At 40.4% G+C, this 13,962-nt stretch overlaps 1 protein-coding gene across 7 annotated transcripts in view; it reads right to left on the bottom strand.

The window, feature by feature from the left end:
* Patj (PATJ crumbs cell polarity complex component) overlaps positions 1–13,962 on the bottom strand; it is a 430,613-nt gene that overhangs the window by 223,565 nt on the left and 193,086 nt on the right. For all 7 annotated transcript variants that reach the window (XM_045148899.1, XM_045148905.1, XM_045148902.1 and 4 more), the window contains exons 26-27: positions 11,236–11,313; positions 2,213–2,312 (exon numbers count right to left, since the gene is read on the bottom strand). In XM_045148899.1, coding sequence (XP_045004834.1) covers positions 2,213–2,312; positions 11,236–11,313 — 178 coding nt within the window. The remainder of the gene's footprint in view (positions 1–2,212; positions 2,313–11,235; positions 11,314–13,962) is intronic.

The raw sequence follows: 13,962 nt of genomic DNA, 5'->3' as shown, positions 1-13,962 counted from the left end.
CTTGCCACCAAAGCCACAAGACCTAGGTTCGATTCCCCAGTACATACATAAGACAGATGCACAAGTAGGCATATGCATCTTGAATTCATTTGCAGCAGCTGAAGGCCCTGGCATGCCCATTCTTTCTTTGTCTCTATATATATATCTAAATATTTCTCTCTCTCTTTCAAAATAAAGAAAGAAATAGCTTAGTCCTTATATCAGATTTACAAAGTAATCAGGCTCCCTGTTTTTTTTTTTTTTAAACTTTCCCTTTAGAAAGAAAAGTAACAAGTCTACAGCTGAAGCACACTTACTTGTCTATATACTAATAATCTCTCTTGGTTTTCTGCACATTATTTTTATGAGAATATAGTCATTATACATAGTGATGGGTTTCATAAAGGTATTTTCATACAAGTAAAAAAATAATAATAAAAGGGCTGGAAAGATGGCTCAGCAGCTAAGGTACTTGCCTGTAAAGACTAACAACCCAAGTTCAATTCCCCTGTACTCACAGAAAGCCAGAAACACAAAGTGGCGGTGCATGCATGCTTTTTTCTGGGGGGGGGGGGGTGGCTGGAGGCCCCGGCATGCCCTTTCTTTCTCTGCTGATTGTGGTGGTAAACACCTCTATTTCCAGTACTCAAGAGGCCTAGGCAGGAGGATCACTGTAAGTTCAAGACCAGCCTGAGACTATATAGTAAATTATAGGTCAGCTTGGGCTAGAGTAAGAACCTCCCTCAAAAAGCCAAAAAAAAGGGCTGGAGAGATGGCTTAGTGGTTAAGCGCTTGCCTGTGAAGCCTAAGGACCCCGGTTCGAGGCTCGGTTCCCCAGGTCCCACGTTAGCCAGATGCACAAGGGGGCGCACGCGTCTGGAGTTCGTTTGCAGGGGCTGGAAGCCCTGGTGCGCCCATTCTCTCTCTCTCCCTCTATCTGTCTTTCTCTCTATGTCTGTCGCTCTCAAATAAAAAAATAAAAAAATAAATGAACAAAAAAGCCAAGTGTGGTGGCCCATACTTTTTATCCCATCTCTTGGGAGACAGAGGTAGGAGGATCACTATGAGTTCAAGGCTACCCTGAGACTATATAGTGAATTCCAGGTCAGCCAGGGTTAGAATGAAACACTACCTTGAAAAACCAAAAGAAAAGAAAAAAAAATTATCATATCATAAAGATAAATAAATAAGAGTCTTTTCTCTCAATGATATATGCATATTCCTATGTGATCATCCATACTGGTTGTTCTTGTGATTTGGATCTTATATACCCCTCCAAGTCCCATCTGTTAAAGGCCTGGTGGCCAGCCTGTGGCACTACTGGGATGGGGTATAACCTTTAAGAGGTGAAACCTAAAGTTGAGCCACAAAGGGTATGCCTCTGAAGGGGATATTTGGACCCAAGCTTCTCTGCCTTATTCCTCTTCCTTTCTTCCCTCCCTCCCACCCGTAGTCAACCTGTACAGCTGCCCTACATTTACTCAGAACACCACAGCACATCACACATACATGCACCCTGCCAGCTACACCCATCATGCACACCTCTCCAGGTTTAACTGCATAAGCTGAACATTGACAAAGGAAATGCAAGTGCTTTTTCAGAAGCATTTCTGTAACTGCATGCACTACATTGGTCTGACTGAAGCAGAGCAATGAAAAATTGTAAGATGAACCCCAGCTGTCCATGTGACTCAGTTTCCTGCAGCTCACACGTGGTTTTTTTTTTTTTTTTTTTTTGAGGTAAGGTCTCACTCTAGCTAAGGCTGACCTGGAATTCACTATGTAGTCTCAGGGTGGCCTTGAACTCATGACAATCGTCCTACCTCTGTCTCACAAGTGGTGGGATTAAAGGCATGTGCTACCACACCCGGCTACATTCTTTTTTTGTTTGTTTTTGATTTTTCACACATGATCAGGTTCCAGTGTACATGCCCAACTGAGATTATCCTGAATCAAACTCCAATTCCAAGAACTTAGCACTTCTTTATTCACAGCCTATTAGTGAAATTAAAACACAGAACAGAACATCACCCTTCAGTATCCTCTGTCCATTTCAAAGAAGAGGCCTAGGAACTTAAAGCCACAGAAGTTTCAGAGATAAAACTTTTACTTTTCACTCTTTGTCCACGCACATTTTGTAAGAGCCTACGGCCACAGCTGATAGTCCACAACAATTAGGGCAGCATAACTTAGTAAATACTGCAGCTGCCCTAAACAATGAAAAGGAACTCACTGTCAGTCGCTGCACCTTCTTCTTCATCTTCATCACGGTCTGAAGATGAGGCTCTGTATGGAGGAGGCAGCTGCAGGGGAGGGGGAGCTGTTCCATGCCTCTGATGGCAAAAGTGGAGAACAGAGTTAATGATGTCTATACAATCCTCTTCTTCAGTAAATTATCCTCTTCTTCAACAACAAAAGAATAAAAATATGAAACTATTTTAAATGTATTGGTTTTTTGATTTTAAAGTTATATTCAGTTGAGCACCATGTGGTTTATACAATAATAATACTGTTATTATTATTATACTGTTGTTATTAGAATCAGGGTCTCACTCTAGCACAGGCTAACCTGAAACTCACTCTGTAGCCCCAAGCTGGCTTTGAACACATGGTGACCCTCCTACCTCAGCCTCCCAGGAATATTCTTTTTAAATTTTTTAAAAAAAATTATTTGTTTGAGAGAGAGACAAAGAGAAAATGGGCACACCAGGGCCTCTAGTCACTGCAAATAAACCCAAGACACATGTGCCACCTTGTGCATCTGGTGTACATGAGAACTGGGAAATCAAACCTGGATCCTTAGGCTTTGGAGGCAAATGCTTTAAACACTAAGCCATTTCTCCAGCTTGTCCAGGAAATATTTTAATGGTAGCCAAAAATTGTAAAACAAATGCAATTTATTTCTCATTTCTTATTTTATAAGTAATTTTTTTAAAATCTAAGACTGTATTATAACTGGAGAGGAAGAAGAGTGAGAGAGAAGAGGGAGAAAAGGGATGCATGCACGAGAGGAAGAGAATAAAAGTGATTTTGATGCAAACACAACAGTGCAGAAAATAAGAATTCAAGAGCATAGCTTTGAAGCTGCTGCCAGCCTAGCCCACATTCCTTTTCCTAGAAGAAAAGCAAGTTAGCTATCATTCCCTTTCATTATAAATTTAATCTTCTTTGTCATTTACAAAGTAACATGGAGACATTTCCAAAATTAAGTCTAAAAGTGAAAACAATCCCATGGGTTAATTCTAGAATTATTCAGTTGTAATATCATGGCTTTGTTTTTAACCGAAAAGACAGTCATCCATAAGTTGTTGTGACTGGTGAATGCATAATTCACTGATAGAAGGAGAAATCTTTATAATAGGTATCTCTGCATAATGATGTTTTCAATTTATATATAAAATAATACAGTACTTCAGTATTTCAATTCATGTAGATAATTAAAATAAAATTTTATGGTGTACTTATCCTTATAGCATGAAGATATTTTCTAGAATGTGGAGTAAAGTAAAACATACCAAACTTACAGAGGCCCAAGCTGCTGAAAAGAAGTAGAGCCAATATGCCCAAACTCTTCACAAATACCCAAACAACTGGATTAAGATTTGTTTTGCTACAGGACTTTAGTTAGGTTTACTCAATTAAGCTCGGAATGAAAAAAAAAGACCCACTAATGGCAGGATATACTTCAGCAAGTGGACAATGACGAGTCCATTATGGAGAGCAGTCATGTAATGCAGTCTTCCCGCGGGAAGACTATATGGGCGTGGTGGTTTGATCCAGATGTTCCCCATAAACTTAGGTGTTCTGAATGCTAGGTCCCTAGCTGATGGCCATTGGAATTAAAGCCTCCTGGAGGCAGTGTATTGTTGGGGGAAGGCTTATGGGTATTGTAGCCAGTGTCCTCATGGCAGTGTTTGGCACACCCTCCTGTTGCTGTTGTCTACCTGATGCTGGTAAGGAGGTGAAGTTCACCTTCTGCTCATGTCATTATTTTCCCCTGCCATCTTGGAGCTTCCCCTCAAGTCTGTAAGCCAAAACAAGCTCTTTTTTCTTCAAGCTGCTCTTGGATGCGTGTTTTCTGCCAATATTGTGAACTTAAATGCAACAATAAAGTTGGTACTGAGAGTGGTGTTATTGCTGCCTGAAACCTGACTTTGTAGCTTTGGCCTTTTGGAGCCGATTTTCAAGAGGAATGTGGATGAACTTGAATTCTTGGCTTAAGAAATGCCTTGCAGTGCTGAAGGTACAGCTTGATGGACACTCTGGTAAGAGTTGGAAGACCTGAAAGCAATAAGAACTATGGGCTGTGAGGTTTGGCTTGTGAGGGTAAGAAAGAGCTTTGCCTGCGCTAGGCTAGAAGCAATTTGTGTGAGAGGTTTGCTGTTATGCCCATGCCCTGAGAACTTGTGCAGGGTTGCTTTGCATAGAAAGATTGATGTGAGCAGAGGGATATGGCACAGAAAAAAAATGAAATCTTTGTGCCAAAACTTCTGCCCATTCAGCTGCAATTGTATGAGAGACTACAACCATTGAGATTGGACCAGCTGAAGGAGTATCCTATTCTTCAAAGTCTGCTTTATTTCCCCCCACCCCAGATTAACAAATTGGCACCCCACCTGGGATTATGGAGTATAAGAAATGCAAAGAAGAGAGGGTCATTGAATTTGCAACATGGTCTTATGTTTTGGAATCAGCCAGGGACAGTGTCTAGCAGGTTTGCTGAATTGCCTGTGTGGAGACCTGATACGGCTGTGAGGATGAACTGTGGGTTGTACTGGAGACCCAGGGAAGATCCTGGGATCATGAGAAGGCTGCTAAGGAGAGCTGCTGGCCCTGGATGAAGTTTTCCAGGACTCAGGACTGTGAGTAGCCTAGCTGGAGGGGTGGAATTGGAACTCCAGAGACTTGTTGCTGGTTGGAATTATCAGACTTGGAGATTTGTCCCTGATTAGAGTTGTTGGACTTGGAGCTACAGTTTGATGTTTGCCCTGGTTGTTTTAAATCTTGTGTTGGTTGAATATTTCTTTGCCATGCCCAATGCTATCTTTTGTAGTGTGAATGTCTATTCTGGGCCATTATAGGTGGGTTTTTTTTTTTTTTTTTTTGGTATTATGGCTTAGTTAAAAGACCACGGACTATGGGAATGCTTGAACATCATTAGGATTGATAGAATTATGGGGACTTTTAAAATTGGTCTGAATGCATTGTGTTTTTATTTATTTATTTTTTGTTATTTTTACGTATTTGAGAGCAATAGACAGGAAGAGAAAGAGGGAGAGAGAGAGAGAATGGGTGTGCCAGGACCTCCAGCTACTGCAAACAACCTTGAACTCCAGATGTGCCACCTTGTGCATCTGGCGTTATGTGGGTCTTGGGGGATTGAGCCTCAAACTGGGGTCCTTCGGCTTCACAGGCAAGTGCTTAACTGCTAAGCCATCTCTCCAGGCCCTGCATGGTATTTTATATCATGTATGGTTATCAGTTTATGGGGGCCAGGGGTGGAATATGGTGGTTTGATTCACATGTCCCCATAAACTTTGATGTCCACCTCGGCACATGCTATCGTTTTCCACTGCCATCATGGAGCTTCCCCTTGAGCCTGTAAGCCAAAATAAACCTTTTTTCTTACCCTCAAGCTGCTCTTGGTTAGGTATTTTCTGCCAGCAATGTGAACCTGACTGCAACAGTGGAATCCATAAAAGAAAATATACCCATATTTCTTAAAGGCAATATCTAATCAATTAAAATACAAGAATGATTGAGGAGGAATACAAATATGAAAGATTTATTAAGTAACAGGAAAACAGAACAGGCTGGAGAGATGCCATCAAAGCCAAAGTACCCATCCCCCCTCCAAAGAAACAAACTAGAAGGATGTGACAGATGTGTGTCTCTTAAATGTGGGGGGAAAAGGCAAGTGAAAGTATACTCAAATTAATATTTTTTTCAGTAAACCCTGTTCTCAGAACCAGGTTATTCAATGACAAAGATGGTATCTTACACAGGGACATGCAGATTTGAAAACATTGAAAGATATGAATGCCTTTCAAGAACATGTAAAAATACATTTAAGGGGAGGTTTGCACAAATGACTTATTGTGTTATTTCTATCAATACTCTTTGGTTAGAAGACAAGATAAACATGCCCTGATCTTCCTATAGCCTAAACAGGATTGTCAATTACCTCAGCATTTCTAGCATCTCCCTATGGAGCTCAGGCTGAAACCATTCTCCTGCCTCCACCTCCTAAGGGCTGGGATTGTAGGCATGTACCTAGTACCAAGGCATCTTTCTGCTGAAATGAAAGAAGAGTGTGTGCAAGGCCAGACTCTCCTTGTGACACAGAAAACTGGAACAAGGGATATACAAGGAGGCCAGGTGATTACAATCTCCATGAGGATAGACCTTAATAACAGCCCTGGGCATTCAGGAGACCTTTCTTGAGTATTTGCTGGGTGTCTAAATAACTGAGAGTCTCTTGTGCTATTTAGGATCCCATACAGATGAACCTGTAAATAATGGCACAGATATACATGATTCTCACTCAATAGCACTCACTGCACATAACTTCTTATTTTCCCCCACCCCTGCCCATGACTTTTGTCTGTAGAGACCCAAATGGTCATCTTTGTAACTCCAACATTATAGCTTCCTGCCTGGAAGACACTGATTTTTTTTTACATTTTTAAAAATATTTATTTTTATTTGAGAGCAACAGGTGAAGGACAGAGAGAGGCAGAGAGAGAGAGAGAAAGAGAGAGAGAGAGAGAGAGAGAGAGAGAGAGAGAGAGAGAATGTATGTGCCTCTAGCCACTGCAAACTAACTCCAGATGCATGCACAAGGCTTATGTGGGTCCTAGGGACTCAAACCTCAAACTGGGGTTCTTAGGCTTCACAGGCAAGTGCTTAATCACTAAGCAAACTCTCCAGCCCAAGACACTAATTTTTTTATATCTACACTTGAATCTGTAGCATTCTTTCAGCCATTACACTTTATTCTCTACATTCTGTCAGCTCCCTCATCAGTGCATGAAATAAACACTAGGCACCTGCACATTTTGCATAATTTTATGAGCCATGTTTGTAGTTTTACTTTAACTACATGACAGTTGTGGAAGTCCCACCGAGATGCTCAAGTCCACTCACCTTCTAAAACTAATTAAATGGTGCTGCCTCCGATATGCAACTCATGAGCTGTTTAAATCGATTTACATGATTTTTTGGCTCCCACGGTAAAAGCTGAGTGATAACAGAACCTTGGTTTTTCCCTTGTTTGTTTCTATTTTTTAAATTTCCAGCTTTGTGGGGATTTTTTTTAAAATTTAACTTTTATTCTGTTTTTTGAAAGAGTGAGAGTGACTGAGAGAGAATGGACATGCCAGGGCCTTCAGCCACTGTAAATAAATTCTAGACACATGCACCACCTTGTGCAGTGGCTTATGTGGGTCCTGGGGAATCAAGCCTGGGTCTTATGGCTTTGCAGGCAAACACCTTAACCGCTAAGCCATCTCTCCAATCCTGTGTGCTTTTTTATGATACTTCGTCTAGTGCTCTACACCTAAGCCATTAAACATTAACTTGTTCCCCATTGGTAGCCATTATGTTCTGGCCATTTGGCAGCATTTGTTTGGTGCTAAAGGTTTTCTCTGTGCTAATTCTAGATGGAGGGACTACTGGCTGAGAAGTAACAGAGAATGTGCTTGTTAGCTTCTTTTCACCCTTTTGTTTGGTGTTAGAACCTGTCCTGGATCCAATGGAAACTATAGTCCCTTCACAAATGGGCAAATACATTTTGCATTTCTGTGTTTGTATTTAATGTAGGCGATAGAATAAGGGTATGACAACCTATAGAAGCTCGACAGTCTTCCTTGGCTAGGCAGACAGATAGGGATAAAAGAGCCTTGATAGGAGGCTGGGGAGATGACTCAATGGTTAAAGGCACTTGCTTGCAAAACTTTGCAAAGGCCAGGGTTCAACTCTCCATCCATACATGTAAAACTAGACAGGCATTAGTTTCCAGTGGTCAGGGACTTTGGTATGCACACAAACATCCATGCAAGTAAATGGATAATAAAAGATATGGCAAATAATTACATTAAGAATTTAATAAGAGGGGTGGAGTGATGGCTCAGAATTTAAGAGTACTATAGCAAAGAGTATGACCCCACTTTCTCTTTCTTCTTCCTGGCTGAAGTGAAATTTTCTCCCCATGGGCTGGCTTGGTAGGCTTTCTGAGACCAGTGCAGTACTGGATGTATTAGGGGCCAACCGACATCTCCACCTTCATTTAAGGTAACCAATCAGGGACTCTGGATGGCAAGGCTGCCCTCATTGATAAAAGTTCAGCTCCCACTGAGGTTGATGGATTTTCCAGTTCTAGAATCCCCTTTTCCCACAGGAGTCTGTTGTTTCCTTTTCGTCTTACTTTTCAATATATATATTTTTAATTTTTTTGTCCATTTTTTATTTATTTATTTGAGAGTGATAGAGAGAGAAAGAGGCATATAGAGATAGAGAGAGAGAATGGGCGCGCCAGGGCCTCCAGCCACTGCAAACGAAATCCAGACGCATGCGCCCCTTGTGCATCTGGCTAACGTGGGACCTGGAGAATCAAGCCTCGAACCGGGGTCCTTAGGCTTCACAGGCAAGCGCTTTACTGCTAAGCCATCTCTCCAGCCCACTTTTCAATATATTTTAAACTTTTATACACTAAAACACCTGATTAGGACATAGACAGGATGATTGTTAGTCAGCCAGTGTAACAGAAACACAGTGAACTCCAGGGTCAGTGAGTGACTCTGTCTCATCGAAATAGGAAGAACAGTGATAGAGAACATTGGCTGTCCTCTGTACATGTGAGCATCTACATGCATGCATACATACACACGTGGTTATACCACATATGCACATCACAATACGATAGTACACATACTTTAAAAGATGAGAAAAAAGTAGCATAATGAAAAAGGCAGATACAAGTTAGCTTTATTGTCCCCCCCACCAATGGTAGGGTCTCATGTGAGGCCAGGCTGACCTGGAATATACTACATAGTCTCAAGATGGCTTTGAACTCACAGTAATCCTCCTACCTAGGCCTCACTAGTGCTAGGATTAAAGGTGTATACCACCACACCCAGCAGAAGTTAGTTTTTCAAAAAATATTTTTACTTTTATTTATTTGAGAGAGACAGAGGAAGAGAGAGAGAGAGAGAAGAAAAAAAATGGGCACACCAGGTCTCCTTCTGCTGTAAACAAACTCTAGACATATGCACCCCCTTGTGCATCTGGCTTATGTGGGTCCTAAAAAAAAAAAATCAAACCTGGGTCCTTTGACTTTGCAGACAAGCACTTTAAATGCTATGCAATCTCTCCAGCCCAGAAGTTAATTCTTAAAGGAAAAATTAAACGAAAACTTATTTTAGGACTGGAAAGATGGTGCAGTACTTAAGGTGCTTGCCTGCAAAACCTAAAGACCCATGTTTGACTCTACAGATCCCATGTTAGTCAGATGTACAAAGATGAGGCAAGCGTAAGGTCACACATGTCCATTAGATGGTACAAGCATCTGGAGCTCGATTTCAGTGGCTAAGGCCCTAGTGTGCCAATTGTCTCTCCCTCTCTTTTGGTCTCTCGCTCTCTAAAAATAAAAACAAAAACATATTTTAAGTTAATCAACAAAAAGACAAAGCAGGGGCTAGGGAGATGGCTCAATGGTTAAAGGTGCTTGCTTACAAACCTTTGCAAAAGCCAGGTACCTCTCCATCCACACATGTAAAGCTGGACAGGTACTTTGCCATGCACACAAACATATGTGCAAATAAATAAAATAATAAAAGATATGGCAAGTAATTATATTAAGAATTTAAAAAGAGGGGCAGAGAGATGGCTCAGAATTTAAGACCACTTCTCATGCAAGTATATTGGCCTGAGGAAATTCTTGACTTTGATATTTAGTCCCATGTAACATTTGGGCATACATGCCAATATGCACCATAACCATAGTCCTATAAGGGAATAGAGATCCCCAGGATTGCCATAGTTCATGAAAACAACAGCAAGCTCTGGTAACATCTATCTATCTTCCTTCCTTCCTTCCTTCCTTCCTTCCTTCCTTCCTTCCTTCCTTCCTTCCTTCCTTCCTTCTTTCCTTCCTTTCTTCCTTCCTTCCTGTCTGTCTCTCTTTCTCTCTGTGTGTTTTATTTTTATTTATTTATTTATCTTTGTATTGACAACTTCCATAATTATAGACAATAACCCATGGTAATTCCCTCCCTCCCCCCATTTTCCCCTTAGGAAGGGTTTCACTCTAGCCCAGGTTGACCTGGAATTCAATATATAGTCTCAGGCTCGCCTCAACCTCACTGTGATCCTCTTACCTCTGCCTCCGGAGTGCTGGGATTAAAGGCATATACCAACACACCCAGCAAAGCAAGTTCTAGGATCAGTAACAGACTCTGGCTTAAGTAGGAATGATGGAAGGACAATGGAGAGAACACCTGATGTTCTTTCTATTCCAGTTATTAGAGGTAAGAGTACCTTGCTACAGGCAAACACACGGGAGGTGCAAGAGCACAGACACATCCATACACAACACACATCACACAACACCCTCATACAGCACAACACACCCCCACAAAAACAAAAATAATAAAGAATTTAAAAGGAGCTAGACAGATGGAATAGACACAAAAGTTAAGACAATACATGAACAACTTTGTACCAAAAAAAATGTAAACTTACATATCAATATTCTTAGAAAAAGTCTATAACCAAGGATGACTCTAAAAAATCTAAATGGTTCAGTAACTAGTTAAAAATGGGTTTAGTGGGATTGGAGATATGGTTCAGTGGTTAAATGTACTTGCTTGCAAAGCCTGATGGCCTGGTTCAATTTCCCAATACCCACATAAAGCCAGATGCACAAAGTGGCATATGCATTTGGATTTCATTTGCAGTGGCAGGTCATGTTGGTATACCCATTCATTCTCTCTCTCTGAAAGAAATTAAGTAATTAATTTTTTAAAAGTTATCACCCATTTCCTTAAAAAAATAAAGAGAATGGACTAAGCATTAAAATTTTTTTCTCACATGGAAGACACAAACCCACATTCCTAACAAAACACAAATAAGATTCATACTTCCTTAAGTCAAAGGGTTATCCTTCATTGAACTCTTTACAGGCACTTCCATTGTTGCTGCTTGCTTGTTTGGGGACAAACCAAACCACTACTGAGAAGCTTAAGAGAGTTGCGTTACCTTTTCTTTTCTTTCTTGGATGTCTTGGTCCTGGTCACTGACAGTTTTGTTGCTCTTGTTATGCACATTAGCAATGACCTAGAACCGGAACAAGAATTCAAGTGTCATCATCTACAACCTGTGAAGGGTAGGACATACACATCAGCATTCCTGGCACTTGGGAGGCTGAGGCATGAGGATGACAACTTCCAGGTAGCTGGAATACATGGCCAGACAGTCTCAAAAAGCCCAAAACAGCTGGGCGTGGTGGCTCACACCTTTAACACCAACACCTGGGAGGCAGAAGTAGGAGGATCGCCAGAAGTTCAAGGCTACCCTAACACTACATAGTGAATTCTAGCTCAGCCTGAGCAAGAGTGAGACCCTACTGTGGAAAACCAAAAAAAAAAAAAAAAAAAACCAACAAGAAAAACCAACTTACTCCCTCCCTCCCTTCCTTCCTGTTTTTTTTTTTTTTTTTGGTGGTGGTGGTGGTATGGCACTGTTTGTTTGTTTGCTGGGGGAGGCAAGGAGGTTAAATTTATTTCTTTACTTATGCATTCATTTTTGGTTTTCTGAAGCAGGGTTTCACTCTAGCCCAGGCTGATCTGGAACCCTCCTGAGTGCTGGATTAAAGGTGTGCACTACAACACTTGGCCAGTTTATTTGTTTTTTTTTTTTTTTTTTTTTTTGAGACAGGGTCTCAGTCTGTAGCTCAGGCTGTACTGGAACTTGCTATATAACCTAAACTAGCCAGTTGAAGATTATGATCCTCCTGCCACGGGACTACAGGTATATGCCACAGAGGTGGACACCATTACGCTCAGCTGTATCACATTTCCTATTGGCTTATTTTGTCTATACTGCTGTTATACAACCCAGGCATGCCTGGCATTGAGCTACATCCTTGTCTCATCTTCCTTTATTTTTAAACAATAACCACTTGGTTAACTCTGACATTATCTCAGAAATCCACAGGTTTTTATATATGAATCCAGAGTGAAAATGATGAAGAAAAAACAGTCACAGCACTGTTATCCAAACATTTCATTTTCCAAAATAAGATTTCAATAGTGAGTGAACTTAATTACCAAAGATATAAGGAATTTTAGTTACTTGATAATTTATATTACTTGTCACTATAGTCTTGGATAAAGAATGTTACCTAGCACATGGCATATGCACAGTACCTGTCTCACTGTCACTGTTGGCATGTGCATAGTTACTAGTATTTTTCTAGCACTGATTAATATAATTTCTGTGGTAAAAGTCCTAGAGAAACTGGGAGTAGAAGGAACATATCTCAACATAATAAAGGTTATTTATAACAAACCTACAGCCAACATAATACTAAATGGGGAAAAACTTGACGGTCTTTCACTAAAATCAGAAATAGGACAACGCTGTCCATTTTCCCCACCTTTTTTTTTTTTTTTTTGAGAGAGAGAGAGAGAGAAAAGAGACAGAGAGAGGAAGAGAATGGGCACACCAGGGGCCTCCAGCCATAGCAAACGAACTCCAGATGCATGTGCCCACTTGAGCATCCGGCTTATGTGGGTCCTGGAGAACTGAACCAGAATCCTTTGGCTTTACAGGCAAATGCCTTAAGTGCTAAGCCATATCTCCAGCCCCCACTTTTATTTAATATAGTACTAGAAGTTTTAGCCATAGCAATAGCAATAAGCTATATCAATAAGACAACAGACACACATAAAAGGGATACAAATTGGAAAGAAAATGATCAAATTAACCTTACTGAGAGATATGATTCTATACATAAAGGAACCTAAAGACTCTACCGGCAAACTATTAGAGCTAATAAACACTTTTGGCAATACAGAAGGATACAGAACACACACACACACACACACACGTAGAGAGAGACAAGGAAAAATAGGTAGCCTTCCTATATACTAACAACAAACATGCTGAGGATGAAATCAGGGAAACACTCTCATTCATAATAGCTCCCCCCAAAAATGATAAAGTACCTTGGAATAAACCTAACCAAGGAAGTGAAGGATCTCTACAATGGAAACTTTAGAGCACTCAAGTGAGAAATTGCAGAAGACACTAGGAAATGGAAAGATATCCCTTGTTCTTAGATCGGAAGAACCAATATTGTGAAAATGTCAATCTTACCAAAAGCAATCTACATATTTAATGCAATTTCCATAAAAAATCTAATGGCATTCTTCATGGAAATACAAAAAATAATACAAACATTCATTTGGAAGCACAAAAACCTTGGATAGACAAAATAATACTGAGCAACAAAAATAAGGCTGGCAGTATCACCATACATGATTTTCAGCTATACTGTAGAGCCATAGTAACAAAAACACAATGGTACTGGAACAAAGACACATACATAGATCCATGGAACAGAATAGAGGACTCAGACATAAATCCAGGCAGCTACAGTCATCTGATTTTTTAAAAATTTTTATTAGCATTTTCCATGATTATAAAAAAAATCCTATGGTAATTCCCTCCCTCCCCCCCCAACACTTTCCCCTTTGAAATTCCATTCTCCATCATATTACCACCCCATCACAATCATTGTACTTACATATATACAATATCAACCTATTAAGTACCCTCCTCAGTCATCTGATTTTTGACAAAAATATTCACTGGAGAAAAGGCAGCTTCTTTAACAAATTATGCTGAGAAAACTGGATATCTGTATGTAGAGGATGAAAACAGATGCTTATCTGTCTCCATGCACAAGAATTAAGTCCAAAT

This window comes from Jaculus jaculus, chromosome 5, assembly GCF_020740685.1.
Source record: "Jaculus jaculus isolate mJacJac1 chromosome 5, mJacJac1.mat.Y.cur, whole genome shotgun sequence".
Taxonomy (NCBI): domain Eukaryota; kingdom Metazoa; phylum Chordata; class Mammalia; order Rodentia; family Dipodidae; genus Jaculus; species Jaculus jaculus.
The sequence above is the reverse complement of the archived record's forward strand: the minus strand, read 5'-3'. Positions and strand labels throughout refer to the sequence as shown.